This window comes from Bos grunniens, chromosome 13 (genome assembly GCF_055505025.1).
Source record: "Bos grunniens cultivar Pamir isolate PY7600 chromosome 13, Bosgru_T2T1.0, whole genome shotgun sequence".
Classification (NCBI taxonomy): domain Eukaryota; kingdom Metazoa; phylum Chordata; class Mammalia; order Artiodactyla; family Bovidae; genus Bos; species Bos grunniens.
This window is the reverse complement of record NC_141177.1, coordinates 59,134,458-59,160,554: the sequence shown is the minus strand read 5'-3', so window position 1 is coordinate 59,160,554 and position 26,097 is coordinate 59,134,458. Positions and strand designations below refer to the sequence as shown.

General features: G+C 42.2%; 1 protein-coding gene across 1 annotated transcript; it reads left to right on the top strand.

Moving 5' to 3' along the window:
* Positions 1 to 1,990: 1,990 nt before the first annotated feature.
* Positions 1,991 to 5,104, top strand: OTUD1 (OTU deubiquitinase 1). The gene has a single exon (XM_086334465.1). It carries the CDS (start codon positions 2,429 to 2,431, stop codon positions 3,872 to 3,874), a length of 1,446 nt encoding a protein of 481 aa, XP_086190591.1. The 5' UTR covers positions 1,991 to 2,428; the 3' UTR covers positions 3,875 to 5,104.
* Positions 5,105 to 26,097: the final 20,993 nt, after the last annotated feature.

Below are 26,097 nucleotides of genomic sequence, written 5' to 3'. Positions count from 1 at the left end.
CAATGAGGTCACCTGTCATATAGGTCATCTCCATTCCCCAGAGGAAGAAGCAGGAGTCTGTGTGATAAAACCATGACAGGACCCTTCTGACCCCCAAAGCCCTGACCTAAAAATAATTCATTATCCTTTTTTTTGCTAAGAACTCCCTTACTCCGCCCTTCTTCCTATTAAAAACAACAACAACAATAACAACTTTGCACTTTCTGCAACAGGTGGAAGTACGCTTCTAGCTGCTGGACGGGACATTGCTTGATGGAATAAGTCTGAATCGCTTAATAAAATCAATCAGATCATCAAATTTACTCAATTGAATTTTATTTTTTGACATTCCTAATTTGGTACATCGGACCTAGCCTGTCCTCTGAGTACCTAGCTTTATTTTCTCCCCCTGTATTTACTCCAGTCTGTTCAAAACATATTCTTGCTTTAGGATTTACATTAAAAAATAAATAAATAAATAAAAGCTTCCTTATCTCCCTCCACGCTCCTGTTTGCTAGCTCTGCTAGGCACACTGGCTATTCAGTAAATATGATTTGGGGGATTATTTTATTGTTAATTGTTTTGTATTCTGTTTCAGAACGCCAGCTACTCAAAGGCTAAAGGTAGAATAACAAATAATCCCCAAATCAGCGATGAAACTTAAGTAACTTCCTTTTTCTAGTTAGCCAGTGGGGTCTACAAGCTTCCAATGGGGTGTCACCAGAAGCTGAAAAGACGGTTAGACTTTTATGTGGTTGTTTTTCCTTCCAGTTGACCTACCTAACAGGTTCAAGTGACCTGGGCAAAGGCAGCTGGGATCCTGTCAGTCACACCCACGACGGCAAATTGAAGCTCTGGCTTGGAGGTCAGGAGACCAGGATCGTAATTCTGCCTTTTCGGCTGTTTTGGGAACTCCTCTTCCATTAATTAACTAATTAAATAAATATTAATTAGTTCCATCTATGTGCCATGAGTTTGTGATGGACAGAGAGGCCTGGCGTGCTGCGATTCATGGGGTCGCAGAGAGTCGGACACGACTGACCGACTGAACTGAACTGATGTGCCAGGCTCTGTGCTGGGTTTGTAACTATAATAGCCATCAAGACTAAGTAAGTCTTTTCATTCACGGGACCTACGATTCACAAAAGAGTATGTGGAGTGCGGAGGCTTATACCATAACATAAGCTATTTCCCCATCACTGAAACAGTGAGACAGCTTCTTAGGTTCACTCTGAACATTTAGGGTCTGTCAGTTTAGCATGTGATCAAAGCTGAGAATATAGCAAGAGCTGCCCACTGCTACACAGTCAGTATGCAAGTTGATCATGAGTATTATAGCTTTCCTTTACAAACAGGGACATCTAACACAATAGGGTAGAACTATGTTCAACATTCTATTCAATTTCAACATTCTTGCAATGCATCACGACCCTCTATCGCTGACCTACGGTGAACAGCTGCACCTATTTTCAAGAGGCCCGGCTAGACATTTGGTATTTCACCCAAGACTTGTATTTGCTTATCAACACGGGTTAGGACTGCAGAAAAGTTGGTTTCGGTTTAGCAGGGCGGCAAGGTGCTGGGGAGAAAGGGAGGCGTCACACTACTACGTTAACAATATAATCTCAGGGATGAGTGAAAAAGATGGCAGTGGTGCAACGACCATGCAGAGGCCATGCAGGTTTTAGGGCAGCTGTCTCCGCGGAGAACTCGGAAGCTTCTTTTGAAACGCACCTTCAGCATTCTTGTCCGCCCCAAGCTGCCCCGAACCCACCAAGATCCACTGCTGAAGCGCAGAAAACCGCGGCGCCTAGAAACTAACACTGAGGTGGGGCAGCGGCTACGGCTACACAGGCCTCCGCGCCTCCGCGCTCTCCCGCCCGCGCGCCCGTCGCCCGCGCTGCGGGCCACGCCCATGACGTCACCGAACGGGGCGGGGCGAGCCGGAGGGGGTGGGGCGAGCCCGGGCGGTTGAATGGGACGCCGCGACGAGCCGCACATTCCAATGAAGGCACGTGACGCGGCAGCGCTGCCTGAGGTAAACAACCGCGGCCCCGCCTCCTGGCTCGTCCGCGCGCCCTGCAGTGCTGCTAGCCGGCGGGACGCGCTCCAGCAGGGCGGGCGGCTACCTCCGTGAGTCCTCAGCGGCCGCCGCGGGCCGGAGCAGTGGCGGCGGGCGCACGCGTCCCGGGTCTGCGGGCCGCTAGCGCCGGCAGGGGTCGAGCGCGCGTCCCTTCCCCGCCCCCACCGCGCGCTGTGGCGCAGCAGGAATTTGGTGGGGACCCGGGCGCTATTTGCAGCTCCTGACGCGCCGGCGGCCCTTCGGTCATTTCTATTCTCGGGGCACTGGGTCACCGCGCTCGGCCGGCCCCCTTCCCCGGGCCCGGAGGGTGTGTCCCCTCACCGGGGCTCGGCGCGCCTATAAGGGGCCGAGCGGCGGGCAGGGACATGCAGCTCTACAGCAGCGTCTGCACCCACTACCCAGCCGGGGGCCAGGGTCCCACGGCCGCAACCGCCGCTCCGCCCGCCGCCGCCACCGCCACCTCGTTCAAGGTCTCTCTGCAGCCCCCGGGACCCGCCGGTGGCGCCCCGGAACCCGAGACCGGTGAGTGCCAGCCGGCCGCGGCCGCCGAGCCCCGCGAAGCCGCCGCCGCTCCCGCCGCCAAGATGCCCGCCTTCTCCTCCTGCTTCGAGATGGTGTCCGGGGCCGCCGCCCCCGCCTCAGCCGCCGCCGCCGGGCCGCCCGGCGGGTCCTGCAAGCCGCCGCTGCCGCCGCATTACACGTCCACGGCGCAGATCACCGTGCGGGCCCTGGGCGCCGACCGGCTCCTGCTGCGCGGCCCGGAGCCCGGCGCCGCGGCGCCCGCCGCCCCACGCGGCCGCTGCCTCCTGCTGGCCCCGGCAGCAGGCGCTCCGATTCCCCCGCGGCGGGGCTCCTCGGCCTGGCTTCTGGAGGAGCTGCTGAGGCCCGACGGCCCGGAGCCTGCCGGTCTGGACGCGACCCGCGAGGGGCCCGACAGAAACTTCCGACTGAGCGAGCACCGCCAGGCCCTGGCAGCCGCCAAGCACCGCGGCCCCGCGCCGCCCCCGGGGAGCCCGGAGCCCGGCCCTGGCCCGTGGGCCGAGGAGCGCCCGGCAGAGAGGAACCTCCGCGGCTGGGACAGAGCTGGCGACCGCCGCGACGCTCCCGGCGCCGAAGAGCCGGGGCGGCCCGACCCTGAGGCCGAGGCGGCCCCGGCCCGCAGCGGCGAGGCGGCCCCGGGCGGCGCGACCGAGGCGGTGATCGTGTCCAGGTCGGATCCTAGGGACGAGAAGCTGGCCCTGTACCTGGCGGAGGTGGAGAGGCAGGACAAGTACCTGCGGCAGAGGAACAAGTACCGATTTCACATCATTCCCGACGGCAACTGCCTCTACCGGGCGGTCAGCAAGGCGGTGTACGGGGACCAGAGCCTGCACCGGGAGCTACGGGAACAGACGGTGCACTACATCGCCGACCACCTCGACCACTTTAGCCCCTTGATTGAGGGCGACGTGGGGGAGTTTATCATCGCTGCTGCGCAGGACGGGGCGTGGGCCGGGTACCCTGAACTGCTGGCCATGGGGCAGATGCTGAATGTGAATATCCATCTGACTACTGGAGGGAGGCTGGAGAGCCCCACGGTGTCTACCATGATTCACTATTTGGGCCCGGAGGATTCCCTAAGGCCTAGCATTTGGCTCAGTTGGCTCAGTAACGGACATTATGACGCGGTGTTTGATCACTCGTATCCGAACCCGGAGTATGACACTTGGTGCAGGCAGACTCAAGTGCAGAGAAAACGCGATGAAGAACTCGCCAAATCCATGGCCATATCCCTGTCCAAAATGTATATTGAGCAAAATGCATGCTCTTGAAGTGTCTGAGACCCTCGCCCTGGGAAAATTGCATACCTAATTTGTGTTTGGAGAGTTAGATGAACTTTAATCAGGGTAATTGCACTTTTAAACTTTCTAGTAGATTTACTGTAGGTGTAATGCCTTAATCATTTTTTTGAATGTTTTCTCCTCAGAGCTGAAGGTTGCTGGGCACCTAAATGATGTTTCATAGTAGCTTTGGGTGATCCTACTGCTATTTATGATTTGCTGTATAAAGTTGGCACTACTTAATTTGCAAGCTGATTTCTCAGTGTAAATTTGTTCATTCCTGGTAATCTATTTTCTATAAAAACGTATTTTTGCACAACATTTTTAACAATCGGTGTACCTTCATCTAGGATGTGTTCCATTTTGGCAAACAGCTTTCCGGCATAAATCCAGAGAAGTGCTTTATATGAAGTTTATTATTTTGAGCAGAGTTTGTGATTTAGTATTTTATGTTGTTGGATTTGAATTTTAGAGTTCTTAGATAATTATTTCAAATGGCTATTGATGCTTTCATGTTACCAGATAATTGGCCCATTCCGTTTTGATGACAGGTTAGTTGTTTGGAAAATCATTATTTTTCTAGAAATGGTCAACCTTTTAAAGAGAAAATACTTAAGGGGAGGTTGTGGGAAGATTTTTTTTTTTTTAAAGAATAGTACCAGCTATTACTTGAATGAAAGTCTGATGTTTGCTGATGGCAGAGTGATTATTCTGTACTCCAGTTAATGTTTAGATTGTCTGGTGCTCTCAGTTCTTATTTATATTTGTCTTTTTGTTGAAAAGAATTTTTTAACATGATAGAAAACTTTGTGACAAGATAAGCCTCCTGCTTCATATATAGTTTCTTGGATTCAACTGAGAGATTTGAAAATTAATGGCATAAATGCCTCCAATCAACCCTGGCAATTAATTTATAGCAGGAGAATACTGTCTTAATAGTCTTTTCCTTTTAAATTCTTTCACAAGGCAAAATAGGATTGCCCTGCATTATGTACAGTACAAATGTCTATACAGAGCTTGTATGGTTTGCTGGGTCAAACAATGTTTTAAACCTAAAATCTATCTCATTTCCACTTTAACTACTTTTAGTGGTATTTATTAAGTAATGCAGTTTGTACTTTTTTATTTTGTAACATTTTGTGATTTTTTTGTACAATACTGTATTTGTACAATAGAGCAATTCTCAGCTGATGGAATGAGTGAATAAAATGTATAATTTTACTTTTACGGTGTCTTTTTGCCTGAAGTAACTTTGATTTATTTTTTTATTTGGCTGCACCAGGCGGCATGCAGGGTCTTAGTTCCCTGACCATGGATCAAATCCATGTGCCCTGCATTGGGAGCACAGAGTCCTAAGCACTGGACTGCCAGGGAATTCCCAGATTTAAATGTTTTAGAGTAACCAAAGAAATGCCCTTTTATGCAGTCTGGCCTCTTGAGATTAAGGGACTCCCTTAATTTTAAGATGTGTTATCAGATTTAGTTGAGAAGTGTGTCTGTACACATAATGCTGACATGCTTATTATAAGCAGGATCAACCCAACTAGTTTGAATTTCTTACTTTTCAGTTGATGTCATGGTTATAGACAATTGACTTTGACTTCATCGCTTAACCATGGAAAGATGGTCAAGGATCAATGGAAGGATGCCATTGGCTATCAAGGGAAGGCAATTTGTCAAAGGTCTAAAATGTTACCTAACCATGAATCTCTGGTTTTTTGTTAAATTTTGCTTCATAGCTTCACTAATTACATGACATGGGAAGAAAGAAATTCCTTGTTTGAATTACACAGCTAAATGTGTTTTTCCCCCTTTTCTCCACTTTATTTAGAGGTGGATAAAGTTTGGGGTGCTTGAAGTTTACACACGAAATGAATAGACTTGAGTATAAGATCCTAAAAGGCTTTCTGTAAGCCCTGTGTTGTTCTGTTTCATTTTCAAATTGGGATCCCAAGTCCTGGATTTAGATTCCCAAGGAGGATAATACTTTTCATTAAATGGATTCTAAGATTGTATTCCACGGCGGCAGGTTATTTTGGTTGTCTTGTCTGAAAGGTTTATGTCTTTCTCATCCTTTATCTTGGAGAAGGAAATGGCAACCCACTCCAGTGTTCTTGCCTGAAGAATCCCAGGGACAGGGGAGGCTGGTGGGCTGCCGTCTATGGGGTCACACAGAGTCGGACACGACTGAAGTGACTTAGCAGCAGCAGCAGCATCCTTTTTCTATGGTGTTTTGTTGCTGTTGTTTGGAACAAATGTAATATTTGTCAACTCCTTTATGCTTCATGTTTATTCTTTCCTGCCATCCCACTTATATGTTAGCAGTTAACAATCCTGGATCACTAAGGACTTGAGCAGTGGAAGAGATGGAACTGTGGTTGACTTGTTTCCTTTTAGCAAACATTTATTAAACAGTTCATTCGTTCAGTTACTCAGATAGCAGCTAAGGGCCTCAAAACTGTATATGAAGGAATGATGTGTGCAGTTGATGCTGTGAGCTAAAGTTTCTTTAGAGCTTACTACCCTGTAAAATATGATGGAGTATAGATTCTATAAAAAATCTAATTGTGTTTTCAGGTAAAGTAGTTTGAAAATCATACTGTTACCTTGAAAATTGTATTAAAGTGGTACATAGATAAAAATTATACAAATAACTATTAGTGTGATTTTTGTCTTACTGTCTCATTTAAAAATGGCATAGTTTGTCAAGATTTTGATGAGAATCTAAAGTTTGATCCTCTAGTTCATTTTCTTCTTTAAAAAAATGTATTTATTTTTGGCTGCGTTAGGTCTTTGTTGTGGTGCATGGGCTTCTCATTGCGGTGGCTTGTTGGAGAGCCACAGGCTCTAGGGTGAGGGCTCAGTGCTTGTGGTGATGGGCTTAGTTGCTCTGAGGCATATGGGATCTTCTCAGACCAGGGGTTGAACCTGTGTCTCCTGCATTACAAGGCAGATTCTTAACCACTGGACCACCAGGGAAGTCCCTTTTATTCATTTTCCACTCACATTTTTTTTCTCCGAGATAAAATAGACTCATGTTAGCATATTTAATTGGACTGAGAAGTAAACCTCTATTGATAAGTGGCACAAGGGCATTCAAATGTGATTCTTCAATTACGTTTTTCTAAATTTGTAGTCCATATGCTTTATATAGTAACGTATTCATGAGGCACAGAGCCTTTACCCAGAAATCACATTTTATAGAGAAGAGGAAATGCCTTAGGAGCCTTTGAACATCAGAATTGGTTAGTTTCAGCTTGGGTAAATATAGTCTTAGGTTGCAATCTTTTCTTCATAATTTTTGTACTGAAAAAGGGATCTTGAGATAATCTCACTACTTTATGAGTTTTTTCCTCTTTCCCGAAGAGATGAGAAAGAGATGAGAAACTTTAAATTTTAGTTTGGTGTTCATTGTGCTCATATGAAGGAAAAGCATCGAGAATAAAAATAGACTTTAGACCTTTGGACATTGGATAATTTCATATGTAGGAAAATGTAGTGGAATAATTGAAGAGTTGTTCTTCAGTGGCTCAGTCGTGTCCAACTCTTTGCGACTCCATGGACTGTAGCAAGTCAGGCCTCCCTGTCCTTCATCATTTCCTGGAGCTTGCTCAAACTCATGTCCATTGAGTTGGTAATGCCCTCCAACCATCTTGTTCTCTGTTGTCCCCTTATCCTCCTGCCTTCAATCTTTCCCAGCATTCAGGTTGTTTCCAGTGAGTCAGTTCTTTGCATCAGGTGGCGAAAGTGTTGGAGCTTGAGCTTCAGCTTCAGCATCAGTCTTTCCAATGAATATTCAGGACTGATTTCTGGTAGGATTGACTTGTTTGATCTTGCATTCCAAGGGACTCTCAAGTCTTCTCCAACACCACAGTTCAAAACATTCTCAATTCAAGAGTATATCCTTCAAATATCATGTTCAAATTTATTTGTCACATGAAATTATAAATCCAGACTTTATTTATTTTGACATCCCTAGAGTGTCTATAGCTGTCTCAAAGAGTCACCAAGAAACTGAATGGCATTTAATTCAGTTTCATTCCCCAAATGTACACAATGCCATGGACACAGGTTCTCTCTCTCTAGTCCCCTGGCTTCCAAGCGGGTACCTAGCAGAGTCAATGTTCAGTAAATATTTGTTGAATGAAGGAACAAATTGAAGGGAAATAGAGTTTTGGAATTTAGTTGGTGGATGTAAAATTAAATAAAAATGATTTGACTCTAAAATTACTGGGAATTACCACTGACAATTCTGAACATCTTAAACTGAAGTTGTTTTATAAAAAGGGTATTAAAGTATTGAATTCTATAATGGAAAAAAATAGGTTTTTGAAACCAAAATTTAGAATTTATTGATTTTTCTCTTTGTGTCATCTTCCAAACGTCTTGAGACCAAGCTCAGAAAGATTATTTAAAAGGAGAACTTCACTAAAAGTGATTTTAAAGGTGTTGCCATGTCCAAAGGGAGTTGCTCTGACTTGCTTTGGGGTAACGCCCATCCCAAGTCTAGTCTATAGCAATTCCTAGTTTTGCTGTTTTCTTTCTATGACCTAGTTGGAAGGTGGGAATGGAGGAACAGATTTCAAGCATGCTCTCTAGGATTGTTGTGTTCAATAGTCCTAGCTGCATGCTTATGCCATTGGTGTAGAGCCTGGGCGAGTAGCACGCATCAGATCAAAACAGATCTATAGGGGAGAAATCAGTGTATTTCTTCCTGCTATAAATTAGGTCGGTGACCATTATTCTGTGAGTCAAGTTCAGAGAGTTCACTGTCATCAGATTACTCATAGTAAAACATTATCTAGCCTTGTTTCTCATAAGTGAAATTTCTAAATAATTGAATAGTCCATTTACGTGTAAAGTATAAAATAGAACAACTGCCTTTTTTTTTTTTAATTTTACTGTACCTAGTGGCATGCAGGGTCTTAGTTCCCCAATCAGGGGTCAAAACAGAGTCCCCTGCAGTGGAAGCACAGCCTTAACCACTGGACTGCCGGAAGAAGTCCCCAGAACAACTGCTTTTTATAAAACTCTTAAAGAGGTAACCTATGGTACACTTCTTAGCCTTTGTAGAGTAACAGTACAGTTTAATCTTCCCTTAATGACTTGGGGGAGGGGGGGGTCTCCTGATGGCAAGGGTCTCTGGCCTTGAAACCTTGGTGGATTGCTAATGTGTGATAGTCCCTTTGTACTTTAAAGGATCTCAGAGTGCTGGGACTTTTTTTCCTGTTTTGTACTTTCCTGTCTCCTCCCTCACTTTCTGATTGTTCCTCTCACTACTGTCTCTCTAGCCCTAATTCTCCATTATAATTTCCCGTGTTGAATTAGAGACACCATCAAGCATGTTTGTCAGAATTATAAGATGATACGAAATGAGTTTCTCATTTAGCACCAGGATGCTCTGCTATGAGTAATATGCTTAAGCTTAGTTTTTAGTCAACCAGAGAGCTTTTTTTGCCTTTGTCTTCCTTTTTACATTCTTTGATGGTGTCCTGGAAATGCTGAATTTGTTTGATTAAGGGACCTGTGAATGTGTGCAGTGGCACATTAAATCAAAACAAAACAACATGTATTAGTTATCCAAAGCCTCAAAATTGGAGTTGATATCGTTGCCTGGTTAATATTTTGCTCCCTCTTTGCTATGTGTCATCCTTCATAGCATGTACGTGCCATTGTCTTCCTTTTGCTTGTGAAATTTTATTGATAGTGTTTATGTTTCCTAATGGTGTTTTTTCCTTAATATATCAATGTTTTAACTTTTTAAATAGATCTTTTTAATTATTGTGATTCTTTTTTCTTCTTCCAGTTTTATTGAATTATGATTGACATATGGCACAAAATTTAAGAAATAGAAAAAAATAGCTTTTTTTCTACTGAGATGAGAACTCTTAGGATATATTCTTTTAGCATCTTTTGTATATAATATATAATAATGCTAATTATATATATCATGCCGTACTGTACATTCCTGGGGCTTCCCCGGTGACTCAATAGTAAAAAATCTGCCTGCTAATGCAGGAGGCATGGGTTTGATCCCTGGGTCAGGAAGATCCCCTGGAGGAGGGCATGGCAACCCACTCCAGTATTCTTGCCTGAAAAATGGACAGAGGAGCCTGGTAGGCTAGAGTCCAGGGTGGCAAAGAGTCGGACGCAACTTGGCAACTGTAGTACTCAGTTATAATTGGAAGTTTGTACCCTTTGCCTTCATCCAATTCCTCCCCCCATGCGCCCCTGACTTCTGGTAATCACAAATCTGATCACTTTTTCTGTGAATTTGTTTCTGAAATACAATTGACCTGTAATGCTGTTTTGGTTACTGGTGCACAACAGAGTGATTTAATATTTCTATACCTTTCAAAATGATCACCACAGTAAGTCTAGTTACCATGCTATGTACTTTTAAATTTTATTATTTATTTAGTTTTGGCTGCATTGGGTCTTCATTGCTGCATGTGGACTTTCTCTAGTTGTGGCAAGTGGAGGCTACTCTCTAGTTATGGTGCTCTGGCTTCTCATTGCAGTAGCTTCTCTCCTTTCGGAGCGTGGGCTGTAGGGAGTGTAGGCTTTCGTAGCTGCTGCGCACAGTTAGTTGCCCTGCAGCATGTGGGGTCTTCCAAGTTCAGTTTAGTCGCTCAGTTGTATCCGACTCTTTGCGACCCCATGGACTGTAGCACACCAGGCCTCCCTATCCATCACCAACTCCCGGAGTTTACCCAAACTCATGTCCATTTCGGTGATGCCATCCAGCCATCTTATCCTCTGTTGTCCCCTTCCCCTCCTGCCCCCAATCCCTCCCAGCATCAGGGTCTTTTCAAATGAGGTGGCCTAAGTATTGCAGTTTCAGCTTCAACATCAGTCTTTCCAATGAACACTCAGGACTGATTTCCTTTAGGTTGGACTGGTTGGATCTCCTTGCAGTCCAAGGGACTCTCAAGAGTCTTCTCCCTCACCGCAGTTCAAAAGCATCAGTTCTTTGGTGCTCAACTTTCTTTATAATCCAACTCTCACATCCATACATGACTACTGGAAAAACCATAGCCTTAACTAGACAGACCTTTGTTGACAAAGTAATGTCTCTGCTTTTGAATATGCTGTCTAGGTTGGTCATAGCTTTCTTTCAAAGGAGTAAACATCTTTTAATTTCGTGGTTGCAGTCACCATCCACAGTGATTTTGGAGCCTAAAAAAATAAAGTCAGCCACTGTTTTCACTGTTTCCCCCTCTGTTTGCCATGAAGTGATGGGACCAGATGGCATGATCTTCGTTTTCTGAATGTTGAGCTTTAAGCCAACTTTTTCACTCTCCACTTTCACTTTCATCAAGAGGCTCTTTAGTCTTCTTCACTTTCTGCCATAAGAGTGGTGTCATCTGTGTATCTGAGGTTATTGATACTTCTCCCGGCAATCTTGATTCCAGCTTGTGCTTCATCCAGCCCAGTGTTTCTCATGGCATACTCTGCATATAAGTTAAATAACCAGGGTGACAGTATATGGCCTTGACGTACTCCTTTTCCTATTTGGAACCAGTCTGTTGTTCCATGTCCAGTTCTAACTGTTGCTTCCTGACCCATATACAGATTTCTCAAGAGGCAGGTCAGGTGGTCTGGTATTCCCATCTCTTTCAGAATTTTCCACGGTTTATTGTGATCCACACAGTCAAAGGCTTTGGCATAGTCAATGAAGCAGAAATAGATGTTTTTCTGGAACTCTCTTGCTTTTTCAATGATCCAGTGGATATTGGCAAGTTGATCTCTGGTTCCTCTGCCTTTTCTAAAACCAGCTTGAACATCTGGAAGTTCATGGTTCACGTATTGCTGAAGCCTGGCTTGGAGAATTTTGAGCATTACTTTACTAGCATGTGAGATGAGTGCAATTGTGCGGTAGTTTGAGCATTCTTTGGCATTGCCTTTCTTAGGGATTGGAATGAAAACTGACCGTTTCCAGTCCTGTGGCCACTGCTGGACTTCCCAGACTAGGGATCAATCCTGTGTCCCCTGCATTGGTAGGTAGATTCTTATCCACTGGACTACCAGGGAGATCCCCATGCTGTGCATTTTTTAAATTTAGTCCACCAAAATATGCTAATGATAAAGTAATTAAAATATCAGGTCTTCATTGAAGACTCCAAATCATGGTACACATAGACAGGTCTAGTACAAATATGAATTTTTAAAAATACTTCCTCTCTTTAATGAAAGTGAAAGTCACTCAGTTGTGTCCGACTCTTTGTGACTGCATGGACTATAGCCCATGGAGTTCTCCAGACCACAATACTGGAGTGAGTAGCCTTTCCCTCCTCCAGGGGATCTTTCCAACCCAGGGATCGAACCCAGGTCTCCTGAATTGCAGGCAGATTCTTTACCAACTGAGCTATCAGGGAAGACCTCTCTTTAATTCTTCTTTAATAAATGTATATTATGTCTGCATTGTGTAAATAAGTCTTTCATTTCCTGGCCTTCCCTTTCCTTGAAGGTAAAATATTTTCCCCTCATGTTGGTTAGAATGGTTGAACAGATTGAGTAGGCACCTTGCATTAGTGTGTTGACAAATAGAATTTAGACAGTTTTTGACAAAAGACAATAGAATGACAATTTTTAGGCCATATAAGGGCAATTTAAAAAATTTTTATTTTATAGTTGATTTATAGTGTTGTTAGTTTCAGGTGTATGGTAAAATGTTTCATTTTATACATATATCCATTCTTTTTCAGATTCTTTTCCCATTCAGTTTATTACAGAATGTTGAGTAGAGTTCCCTATGCTATACAGTGAAGAAGTGAAGTGAAGTCGCTCAGTCGTGTCCGACTCTTTGCCACCCCATGGACTGTAGCCTACCAGGCTCCTCCATCCATGGGATTTTCCAGGCAGTAGTACTGGAGTGGGTTGCCATTTTATTATCTCTCTTCTATATGCTGTGCTATGCTTAGTTGCTCAGTCATGTCCTATTCTTTGCAACCCTATGGACTGTATAGCCCACCAGGGTCCTCTGTTCATGGGATTCTCCAGGCAAGAGTACTGGAGTGGGTTGCCATGCCCTACTCCAGGGGATCTTCCCAACCCAGGGATCAAACCCAGGTCTCCCACATTGCGGGTGGTCTTTACTGTCAGAGCCACCAGGGAAGCCCAAGAACACTGGAGTGGGTAGCCTATCCCTTCTCCAGGGGATCTTCTTGACCCAGGAATGAAACCAGGGTTTACCTGTATTGCATGTGGACTCTTTACCAGCTGAACTACCAGGGAAGTCTGTCTTATATACAGCAGTATGTATATGTTAATTCCAAACTCCCAATTTATCCCTCGCCTACCTTTTCCTTTTGGTAACCCTAAGTTTGCTTTTGAATAGACAATGACAATTTGAAAAAACTCCCGAGTGGTAAACGTGCATTTTATATTTTAAAGAAGTTAAAGTAGAACCTTCTCCCCTTTCTCCCACTTCCTGCCCCACCCTGTCCCAGCCTTTTATACTTTGAATTGGGCTGATTTTATTGAGTGTTGATGTCTAGTGGATTGGCAATATGTAGAGAGGCAGCCTCAGTGATGTTTGCTTGAAGTAATGACTGAGTTTAAATGAATGTTCCCTTCTCCAGGGGGTTTTCTGGACCCAGGGATTGAACTCAAGTCTCCTGCATTGTAGGCAGATTCTTTCCTCACTGAGCTACCAGGGAAGCCCTCAAATGAATGTTCCACTTAGACTAGAAATTCTCTTGAATAATTAGCAATGGTCTGTATGGTTGTATTTCTTAGCTTATCAAGGTACAACAAAGTGGTGTGCAAATTAGGTAATTGTGGAGGGAATTTATACTGATGTGTCACAGAACACCTGTGCAGCCAATTTGTAAAATAAACTCAAGTAAGTCTTTCAATTCTAATGACAAACAGGAAACATTCACACTTTTTATTTCTTGCAATGAAATTTGAGCTATACTGGATATGTAACAGGATGAAAGAAGTAGAAGAACAGTCAGGAAATTCTTAGCTGTCATTTCACTTCCTTTGCCTTGTTGTTGAAAAGTACAGATGTGGGGGAGTAAACAATTACGCTTTTTACTTTAAACAAAACTCATGTCTCAATAAACAGTAATAGAGGGGCCTGGCACTCCATGGGGTTGCAAAGAGTTGGACACAACTGAGTGAGCACACCCGAGAAGACACCTCAGTAATTCCAGCTTATACGGAATTCTGGGACAAAGAGGAGAGAGATTTAATATGTATGTTGAACTTTTCAAAGGAAAATAGCTCTCTGACATTTTTCTTTACCTTTTCATTTTATTAATTAACTTGGCAGATGTCACTACTAAAAATTGTGGCCATTTGCAAAGAGATGGCTACACCAATTTAGAAAACAGCTTGACCCTACAGGAGCAGACAGCACAGTTTAATAGTTAAGCTAAGCTGTTGTAACAAAAAAAAAGTGAAGAAGAAAACTCTTCAAGAAGAAGATTATTGAAGTGTCTAGGAGTAAAGTATACATTAACTTGTTTCACATTACAAAGATATAAAAGTAGAAGTAATAGTTTCCATAATTTGACGTTCCCAATTAGATCCTCAACAATGTAATTGCCACAGATTAAATACATACATGTTGCAAAGCCTTCCATATTTTGAGAAGGCTGCTATCTTTCTAGTTCTATTCTTTTTTCTCTTTTGATTGGAGTATAATTGCTTTATAACATTGTGTTAGTTTCTGCCGTAAAACAAAGTGAATCGGCTCTATGTATACATATATCCCCTCCCTCTTGAACGTCTTTCCCACCCCCCTCTATTTCTATTCTTGTTCTTTAGTATATCAGAAATCTCTTGACAACCTGGCATTCCACACAAGCCATGGTTTTCTTCAGAAAGAACAATATATAAAACTTTAGCCTTTTAAGTTTTTACAGATCTTGCTTCATTAGGATTTTGCTGGTTTTACTTTTCCCTCTTTCTCTATTTTCAAATTGTTTTTCTTTTACACTGTCCAATTGATTTTCTTTTAGAATAGTTTTATGTGATCTATTCTGCTTAAAATTAGGTGTTCTTTCCTAATTTTTACTCATTAATTAAGTCTTTAAAAGAAAATAAGGAAACTTCACTTCACCCCTAAAAAAGAAAACAAACAAATATACCATTAGTGGGGAATTAGTGGGCTAGAGGCTCCATATAAGTGTCATATTTATAATTTAAGGATGAGGCTTCTCTTCTGAAGTTAAGGTTAATAAGAATCTTTGTATACATGTGTCAGAGCAGCCAACTGCAAAGATAACCCACCCCAAGAGATGGTCGCTAAAGTTCATTTTGAGCAGGAAGGGGTTCTCCTAGTTAAATCAGAGTGAGTATGCTATAAGCATTTCTTAGCAGGAGTAAATCAAAAGTAGTTGATATAGGGGACTTGCCTGGCGATCCAGTGGTTAAGACTATGCCTTCCAATGCAGGGGTTGGCTGGTTTGATTCCTGGTCGGGCAACTAAGATATCATGTGCCAAGAGACCAAAAATCATAAAACAGAAGCAATATTTTAACAAATTCAATTAAGACGTTAAAATAGGTCCATGTCAAAAAATCTTAAAAATAATCTTAAAAATAAAATTGTTACAGAGAAAGTCATAGCTGACCCAAGTATCTATATCCAAATTATCTGTCTACATGTCTTTCATTTGGAGAAGGAAATGGCAACCCACTCCAGTATTCTTGCCTGGAGAATCCCAGGGACGGAGGAGCCTGTGGGCTGCCGTCCATGGGGTCGCACAGAGTTGGACACGACTGAAGCGACTTAGCAGGAGCAGCAGCCTGTCTTTCATTACCCGTCTATATATCTGTCTGTCTATCCAGCCTGTTTCAGGAATGTATTGTAACGAGATAAGAATGATGATCTGTAGATGCCTAGAGAAAAGTCAAGGAACACAGATGACAATACATGGGTCAGTGTATCTTTGCTTTCATTGAGTGACCAGGTGCTCTGGGTAAGCCATGCTAGTACACTGAATAGAGAAGAAAAATAAAGGAAAATACTTCTTGGGAATAGGAAACAAATATGCATTCAACAAATATTGACTACCTGGAGAACAGTAGGTACTATGCTAAGTACTATGTAAACTCATAGGTTCTAGTAGATCTTTAATAACCAGAAGCTAGAATAATCATATCTTGCACAAATTATTTTACTCATAAGAAAGGTCTTTGGAGTCAAATTGGCTGGGGTTCAAATTGAGGCATTTTGTGTCCTATCTAAAGCAGAAGAGGGGCACTGACAGGTGAAAAAGAAACAACAAGTAAAAAAGAAAGGAAACAGAATGCAGTGGATGGAAGAAATGCCAAAAGAAGAAAAAAGTAAATCCATAATTGATATCTTCAGAGAGATGAGATCAAGATCCTGGAGAAGGAATTGCTATTTTTAGAAAGCACTCTTATTAATTAAAAATAGCAGAACTCAAATTAACTATTCAGTAGAAGTTTCGAAGATAAAGTGGAGAAAATCTCTCGGAAAGTGGAACAAGGAGACATGGAATGGAAAATGAGGACAAAATAAGAAAATGAGATTAATCTTGGAAGCCCAATATTTGACTAAAATAGGTTTTCCAGAGAGAGGATAGAGACAATGGTTGAGAAGATTATACGAAAGATTTCCTGGAACTCAAGGACAGTGGTCCCCAGATTCTAAAGTCCCACAGAGTGTCCACAGGGTCTTTCTGAAAAGTCATACAGGCATGTCTATGGATTGAGATGGGCCTAGTGCTCCCTAAAGTGGTGCAGTGTACAACATATACAACTGTATGTGGCTGCCAAATGAATGCGAGAAGATCCACGCCATGGCATTTCAACTAGAAATTTCAGAGTTTTAGGGATTAAAAAGAATAACATGAAAACTTTCTGAGAGGAAAAGTTAGTCACATCTAGAAGTTTAGGAACAAGCATGGCATCAAACTTCTCAAGAGAAACATCATAACAGAAGACCATGGAAAATGCTTTGCAAATTCTGAGAGAAAATGATTCCCAAGCTGTAATCCTATGCCCAGCTACGTCAGTTAGTATTCTTAATTGTCAATAACACAATCTATATGGTTAGTTTAAGCAGATAAGAAATTTTTAATATGTTTTATGTTAGGGTATAATTGATTAGCAATGTGTTAGTTTCAGATGTACAGGAAAGTGATCCGGTTATGCTTATATACATATCTATTCTTTTCAAATTCTTTTCCCATTAGGCTATGACATAACATTGAGCAGAGTCCCCTGTGCTATACAGTAGGTCCTTGTTGTTTATTCATTTAAAATATAGTAGTGTTAACATGTCAATGTCAAATTCCCTAATTGTCCCTCTCCTACTTCCCCTCTTATAATAACTTCAGTCTCTAAGTCTATGCCTCTTGTTAGCTAAGAAATTTGTTGACCTCAGATTGCTTAGGTAGTTATGGAATTTTCTGGTGAGCCAGAGAATGGAGGCTTGTATACTATGTTGCCAGATCCATACCCAAAGACCACTGTGGGAGCTCCACTACCACACCTGGCACAGATAGCACAGCTACAACATGAAAGAAGCTTGCTACACACAAAATAGACAAACCACAAGGATTTAACCTTTTTCCCCTAAGCTATTTCAAGTTATTTTCATTACTTACAAGTTAAGAGTCTTCAGTTCAGTTCAGTTGTTCAGTCGTGTCCCGACTCTTTGCGACCCCATGAATCGCAGCACACCAGGCTTCCCCGACGATCACTAATTTCCGGAGTTTACCCAAACTCGTGTCCATCGAGTCGGTGATGCCATCCAGCCATCTCATCCTCTGTCATCCCCTTCTCCTCCTGCCCCCAATCCCTCCCAGCATCAGGGTCTTTTCCAATGAGTCAGCTTTTCGCATGAGGTGGCCAAAGTATTGGAGTTTCAGCTTCAGCATCAGTCCTTGCAAAGAACACCCAGGACTGATCTCCTTTAGGATGGACTGGTTGAATCTCCTTGCAGTCCAAGGGACTCTCAAGAGTCTTCTCCAACACCACAGTTCAAAAGCATCAATTCTTCAGTGCTCAGCTTTCTTCACAGTCCAACTCTCACATCCATACATGACCACTGGAAAAACCATAGCCTTGACTAGACAGACCTTTGTTGGCAAAGTAATGTCTCTGCTTTTGAATATGCTGTCTAGGTTGGTCATAACTTTCCTTCCAAGGAGTAAGCATCTTTTAATTTCATGGCTGCAGTCACCATCTGCAGTGATTTTGGAGCCCAAAAAAATAAAGTCAGCCACTCTTTCCACTGTTTCCCCATCTATTTCCCATGAAGTGATGGGACCGATGCCATGATCTTCGTTTTCTGAATGTTGAGCTTTAAGCTAACTTTTTCACTCTCCACTTTCACTTTCATCAAGAGGCTTTTTAGTTCCTCTTCACTTTCTGGACTAAAGGTGATGTCATCTGCATATCTGAGGTTATTGATATTTCTCCAGGCAATCTTGATTCTAGCTTGTGCTTCTTCCAGCCCCGTGTTTCTCATGATGTACTCTGCATATAAGTTAAATAAGCAGAGGGACAATAAACAGCCTTGACGGACTCCTTTTCCTATTTGGAACCAGTCTGTTGTTCCATGTCCAGTTCTAACTGTTGCTTCCTGACCTGCATATGGGTTTCTCAAGAGGCAGGTCAGGTGGTCTGGTATTCCCATCTCTTTCAGAATTTTCCACAGTTTATTGTGATCCACACAGTCAAAGGCTTTGGCATAGTCAATAAAGCAGAAATGTTTTTCTGGAACTCTCTTGCTTTTTCTATGATCCAGCAGATGTTGGCAATTTGATGTCTAGTTCCTCTGCCTTTTCTAAAACCAGCTTGAACATCTGGAAGTTCACGGTTCACGTATTGCTGAAGCCTGGCTTGGAGAATTTTGAGCATTACTTTACTAGTGTGTGATGCTGCTGCTGCTGCTAAGTCGCTTCAGTCATGTCTGACTCTGTGCGACCCCATGGACTGCAGCCTATAGGATGAGTGCAATTGTGAGGTAGTTTGAGCATTCTTTGGCATTGCCTTTCTTTGGGATTGGAATGAAAACTGACCTTTTCCAGTCCTGTGGCCACTGCTGAGTTTTCCAAATTTGTTGGCATACTGAGTGCAGCACTTTCACAGCATCATCTTTCAGGATTTGAAATAGCTCCACTGGAATTCCATCACCTCCACTAGCTTTGTTTGTAGTGATGCTTTCTAAGGCCCACTTGACTTCACATTCCAGGATGTCTGGCTCTAGGTCAGTGATCACACCATCGTGATTATCTTGGTCGTGAAGATCTTTTTTGTGCAGTTCTTCTGTGTATTCTTGCCACCTAATATCTTCTGCTTCTGTTAGGTCCATACCATTTCTGTCGTTTATCGAGCCCATCTTTGCATGAAATGTTCCCTTGGTATCTCTAATTTTCTTGAAGAGATCTCTAGTCTTTCCCATTCTGTTGTTTTCCTCTATTTCTTTGCATTGATCGCTGAGGAAGGCTTTCTTATCTCTCCTTGCTATTCTTTGGAACTCTACATTCAAATGCTTGTGTCTTTCCTTTTCTCCTTTGCTTTTCACTTCTCTTCTTTTCACAGGTACTTGTAAGGCCTCCCCAGACAGCCATTTTGCTTTTTTGCATTTCTTTTCCATGAGGATTGTCTTGATCCCTGTCTCCTGTACAATGTCATGAACCTCATTCCATAGTTCATCAGGCACTCTGTCTATCATATCCAGTCCCTTAAATGTATTTCTCACTTCCACTGTATAATCATGAGGGATTTGATTTAGGTCATACCTGAATGGAATTCACACATAATAAAAGCTGCTGTCTGTGCAGCTTATGCAGGTCTCCATATTGCTTGACCCTACCTCCACACTTTGGTTCTTGCTCTATGGATATTCCACCCATCACTTTGTCTTTTCACACCACTGGCTGTCCCCACCTCCTCTTTAGTGTGGCTTCAGCATGGCACCCAGTACAGCCATCATTTGAGGAGCTGTAGTGGTTCCAGTGATTGGATTGGAGCACCAGATATACAACTTCTCCCACTTCTTTTGGGCTACAAGAAAACACTAAAACATTGATCATAGGACTGGCTTATCCAGCACCCAATTAATGGGCTAGGTAATCCAATCTGGAAGTGTGGTACAGTCCATGAATTGGCTTTTGCTACACACCCACAAACTTAAGGCCTTTAAACATCTCACCATTCTAAGGATGCCTTGGCAGTTCTTTTAGTCTGAACAGGCTCATCTGGGACTGGGGGTATAGAATGAAGTAACAGGTCTGTTTGTTGGCAGGCTGGTTGGTCTTGCCAGGGAGGATCCTTGTGGGGAAGGCTTCACCCACATGTCTGACAGTTGGCTCAATGTCAGTTGAGACAACTCTATGACTGTCTCCTCACTCAGCAAATTAGCCCAGGGTCATTTTCGTGGTGGTAGAAGTTCCCAGCAGCAAGAGAAGGCAAACCCAGATGCACAAACACTTCTCAACCTCTGCTCAATGTCATACTTGCTAATGTCCCCTTGGCCAAAGAAAGTCACATGATCAAACCCAGATTCACAGGTTTGGTCTTGGCTGGAGAAATAGATTCCTCCTCTTGCTAGGGGTTGCTGTACATTCACATTTCAAAGGACCATGCAGTCAGGAATGGGAGGAATTACTGTGACCATTTTTGCAAACAATCTACCACAGGGTGTTAATGCCTGCTAAGGTGAACTTTGGAGATCAGAAGGTAGAGGACAAGATCCACAGGCAAACTCTCTCTTCTTCCTTCCTAGTGAACCATTCTGAGGTGCACTGGTTCCACATAGTTACCTGGAGATGTCCTGGGTGACCGTGCAGCTGTCTTGATAGCCTTTCCTCCTTCTTTATTCCTCATTCCCTGCCCTTGCTGCCTGGGACTGTACTCACCAACAAAGCATTGCAAAGAGGGTTTTGTTCAGCTTTGTTTCATAGGTATTCAGAGTTAAAACACTTCTCTATCAGATTCTTGAGAAGATAATGTAATGTTTCTGGGATATACTCCATAAATAGTAACTTTTATTATCTTTTATTATCCTTATTACTAACAAAAATATTTCACAACAATAAAATCTGAACTTTAAAAGTAGAAACGATATGGGCCACATTCTCAAATCACACTGTCGCAAAATGAAAAATTAGTAAGTCTCAAGAAAATATAAACTAATGGAAATAAAAAACAAGCAAACAAAAGATGAAACCCACAAAGGTTCCTAAATAGCATCTAGTTAATAATACAAACTGTTTCAAAATAGATGAAAAAATAATATTTAAGAATCTGCATGGTATGTAGCATTCACACGATTAAATTCCTTAGTGGTCTTGATAAACAAAAAAATATAAAGTGAGTATTAGATCTGTGATTTCAGGGAAAAGAACAAAAACAGACCCAAGGAGAGAGATGACCAAGATAACTGGGCTGTGCTGCAATCTGCTCTTATTGGCTCATGAGAGATGCTTGTTCAATTTTCAGGAACTTGGTAAAGTGATTGTGAAACTCAGCCATGATTAAAAATTTCATTATATAAACTTGAACCCACTGTATAAAAGACAAAAGTAATAAAGACTCAAGCCATCACTTTCTATTTTACTCCATTTCACTATTATATATGTTCTTGAGTTCACTGATGTCTTTGGATCTGTATAGTGGAAATAAATACTACATAATGGTGTCCTGCTGCTGGTGCTACTGCTGCTAAGTTGCGTCAGTTGTGTCCGACTCTGTGCAACCCCAGAGACGGCAGCCCACCAGGCTCCCCAGTCCCTGAGATTCTCCAGGCAAGAACACTGGAGTGGGTTGCCATTTCCTTCTCCAATGCATGAAAGTGAAAAGTGAAAGTGAAGTCGCTCAGTCATGTCTGACTCTTAGCTACTGAGCCTCTATTCCCAATTCTGCATTCTCTGATATTCCACTGGCAGCTGGAAATTAGCCACAGTGGAAGTATTTACACCATGGTATTTGGCAGTGCTGCCAGTCAGAAACATCTCCTTCTCTTCCTCCTCCTTTTCTACAGTAAGTAAGTGAAAGTCGCTCAGTTGTGTCTGACTCTTTTTATTGTATAGTTCATGGAATTCTCCAGGCCAGAATACTGGAGTGGGTAGCCTTTCCCTTCTCCGGGGGATCTTCCCAACCCAGGGATCAAACCAAGGTCTCCCTCATTGCAGGCAGATTCTTTACCAGCTGAGCCACGGGGGAAGTCCCTTTCTAGGGTTAGGGTTATGGTTAGGGTTCAGTTCAGTTCAGTCTCTCAGTCGTGTCCGACTCTTTGCGACCCCATCAGTTGCAGCACGCCAGGCCCCCCTGTCCATCACCAACTCCCGGAGTTCACCCAAACTCATGTCCATCGAGTCGGTGATGCCATCTAGCCATCTCATCCTCTGTCATCCCCTTCTCCTCCTGCCCCCAATCCCTCCCAGCATCAGTCTTTTCCAATGAGTCAACTCTTCGAATGAGGTGGCCAAAGTACTGGAGTTGCAGCTTTAGCATCAGTCCTTCCAAAGAACACCCAGGACTGATCTCCTTTAGGATGGACTGGTTGGATCTCCTTGCAGTCCAAGGGACTCTCAAGAGTCTTCTCCAACACCACAGTTCAAAAGCATCAATTCTTCAGTGCTCAGCTTTCTTCACAGTCCAACTCTCACATCCATACATGACCACTGGAAAAACCATAGCCTTGACTAGACAGACCTTTGTTGGCAAAGTAATGTCTCTGCTTTTGAATATGCTGTCTAGGTTGGTCATAACTTTCCTTCCAAGGAGTAAGCGTCTTTTAATTTCATGACTGCAATCACCATCTGCAGTGATTTTGGAGCCCCCAAAAATAAAGTCTGACACTGTTTCCACTGTTTCCCCATCCATTTGCCATGAAGTGATGGGACCAGATGCCACGATCTTCGTTTTCTGAATGTGGAGCTTTAAGCCAACTTTTCACTCTCCTCTTTCACTTTCATCAAGAGGCTTTTTAGCTGTTCTTCAGTTTCTGCCATAACAGTGGTGTCATCTGCATATCTGAGGTTACTGATATTTCTCCTGGCAATCTTGATTCCAGCTTGTGCTTCTTCCAGCCCAAGTGTTTCTCGTGTTGTACTCTGTGTATAAGTTAAATAAGCAGGATGACAATATACAGCCTTGACGGACTCCTTTTCCTATTTGGAACCAGTCTGTTGTCCATGTCCAGTTCTAACTTTCTTCCTGACCTGCATATAGGTTTCTCAAGAGGCAGGTCAGGTGGTCTGGCATTCCCATCTCTTTCAGAATTTTCCACAGGGTTAGCTTATCTTTTCTACAGAGGTATTGTTAAACATGTACCAGCTTGCCACTGACTGCTGCTGCTGCTGCTGCTAAGTCACTTCAGTCGTGTCTGACTCTGTGCAACCCCAGAGACAGCCGCCCACCAGGCTTCCCCGTCCCTGGGATTCTCCAGGCAAGAACACTGGAGTGGTTTGCGGTTTCCTTCTTCAATGCGTGAAAAGTGAAAGTGAAGTCGCTTAGTTGTGTCCGACTCCTAGTGACTCCATGGACTGCAGACCACCAGGCTCCTCTGTCCATGGGATTTGCCAGGCAAGAGTACTGGAGTGGGGTGCCATTGCCTTTTCTGTGCCACTGACTAGTGGTACATAATCTTTTCTAAGGAACATGAATTTTCCAGCTTGAGATTAGAATAAAATGAAGATAAAGCATTAAGATACTTATAAAGTTCACACTCATTTCAGTGCTCTGGATGCTCTATATCTCAGGGATACATTTCTTTGGTTTGCAGTTAAATCAGTTCTAATTAATGCAAGATGGACTTTAACACTCAAGAGTGACCCAGATCTCAAACTGTTTCTCTGGATTGATAATGATTAAGTGCTGCTAACGAGTAACTATAGAAACTTTTGAGCCAAGTCTCTGGATGCCTCTGGGCTATCCAGAAGCTAGAAATGCAGGAAATGTACAGCTGGATAAATATGGATTTTGATCAAATGAAACACTCTTCTACATTTTTTTTCTATAAAGCATGAGAAAAGTTAAACCAGGTTAATAAGTATTAATAAAAAAATGATGTATAGCAACACTAACTAAATCTCATTTTTACCATGGGGGCTATTTTCTTTGGATGTGAAATAATTCTCAGTAAAAATTCTTCACAGCAATTTGTGTCAAAGACATTTTAACCCATAAGCTTAGTTTGAAAGGTAAATTAATGTTCATTTAAAATAGAGAATTAGATTAATGATGTTGACTTGAATAAAGTGTGAGTTGGCATACAGTTCCATTAAATACCAATAGTTTATTCCTGTTTTTTCAAATTCACTTTGAATTAAATTCAGCAGAAACCATTGTCTTAATTCACTTTGTATATGATTAAGTTTTTTCTAAGTTTCGCTTTGTTAACATTTAAACACAACACAAATCGATTTTGGAGGAAGAGAAATTATAGCATTATCAAAATTAACTGACACCTTTTCTCCTTTATGCTCAAGTTGTGTTGTGATCCTGTGAAGTGAAGAAAAATATATTAGAGCAATTTACCCCTATATGTGAACTGCTATATTTGAGAAGTCTATACCTCAGTTTTTAAGAACTACTCAATTTGTGCCCAAGTTTTTTGTGACTTATAGCATATATTCCATCTTTTAATTTCCTCACTTGATTTTTTTAAAAGTTACTATTAGACTTTAGATTTTTTTAAACCAAGACTTTTTCTTATGCTAGTGATTATTTTAACTTTAAAAAATAAAGCTCTCTTTAAATAATGGTAAGATTTATTTTCAAAGCAGATTTTCAACTCAAAAATAATCCATTTCCAAAGATGTCAATGAACCAAGTCTGACATCTGAACTTTTCTTTTAAATTGTTTTTGGCGTTGTTGGCTCTTATGCATTCCCTGGGTTTATTAGAGCATGTGAAGCTCTTGTGACTCAGTTGATGTAATAAAACTCGTGAATGTAAATTTGCCTTATTGTTCTGCATGTTTGCTTATTCTTCACACTTGTCATTCAGATCTAAATTTAAAAGATTATATTTTGAAAGTAAGAAACTAAATGATTCTGTCTAAATATGTTAAAATATTTAAGCATCTGGATTTACTTTCAGTCTAGATGAAAGATCTTGGGGAAATGGGACTCTACATATTTTTCATTTGCCTTTGAGAGAGAAACTAGCTGACATAATATAGATTAAAGTGAAGTTTCAGGCTGAATGGGATCCAGAGAGATTCAGGCTACTCTCTGAAGTAGAAATGAAGGACAGTCATTATGGATCATACTTCATCTTGGATCTTGAAAATATATCACAGACCTGATTAGGCAAAAGCTCAATTTGAGCCTTAAGCATGATTTGAAGAATCTCCTTCTAGAATCCAGACAGCTCTTTCACCTGCCTAACCCAGAATAAATACGTATTTGTTAAGTAAGTGGTAGGTAAGGTAATTATAATCTAGAATCCAGGAGCTGAGCAATTTTTGTCAATTATTCCCAGATTATGCCTCTATTGACGATTCTCAGTTTTGTAATTTGACTAACTGCTGGCTATTGACTTCATCAAGTATTGTTAGTCCATCAGAAAAGTAGTGAGCTTAACAAAATAACAAGCAATGACTGTTTACTTAAATTCCCAAAGCAGATTCCTTAAAAAAAAAAAAAACAAACCAAACCTTTATGTGAAATTTAAAGGACATCTAACTGATGTTATGATTAATTAGCAATCAAATCTGTCAACACCAAAACAGCTACCACTGCTTGATTGATTTAAACTGATAAATTTCACCCAACTGATGATCCTTAGTACAAATACAATGACCCCTTGGGACTTCCCTGGCAGCCCAGTGGTTAGGATTTCCCACCTGCACTGCAGGGACACAGGTTTCATCTCTGGCCAGGGAACTAAAATCTCACATACCCAGCAGCTCGGCCAGAAAGTAAAAACTGATGAGAATCCCATGGACAGAGAAACCTGGAGGGCTATATAGTTCATGGGGTCACAAAGAGTCGGACATGACTGAGTGACTAACAGAGTATACTGTTCAGCTAGTACAGTCTGGATATTATTCCAGGATTTTGCGTTTAGTTGTCAGTCAGCCAAAAATGGACAAAGTAAGAGACCTTTACAAAAAACGCATCAGGGTAGGGTGGGAGTGGAGTGAACTTCCTCTGCTTGAACACATCACGATAAATATTAATAATAGGCATATTTTCTCGCACCAGTTACCAACTATTTGCCATTTAGATGAACACCTCACAATAAATATGTTCTGGCACTACGATTTTT

Excerpts from the sequence above, each read along its gene's own strand:
- OTUD1 (XM_086334465.1), top strand. The coding sequence starts at position 2,429 with ATGCAGCTCTACAGCAGCGTCTGCACCCACTACCCAGCCGGGGGCCAG.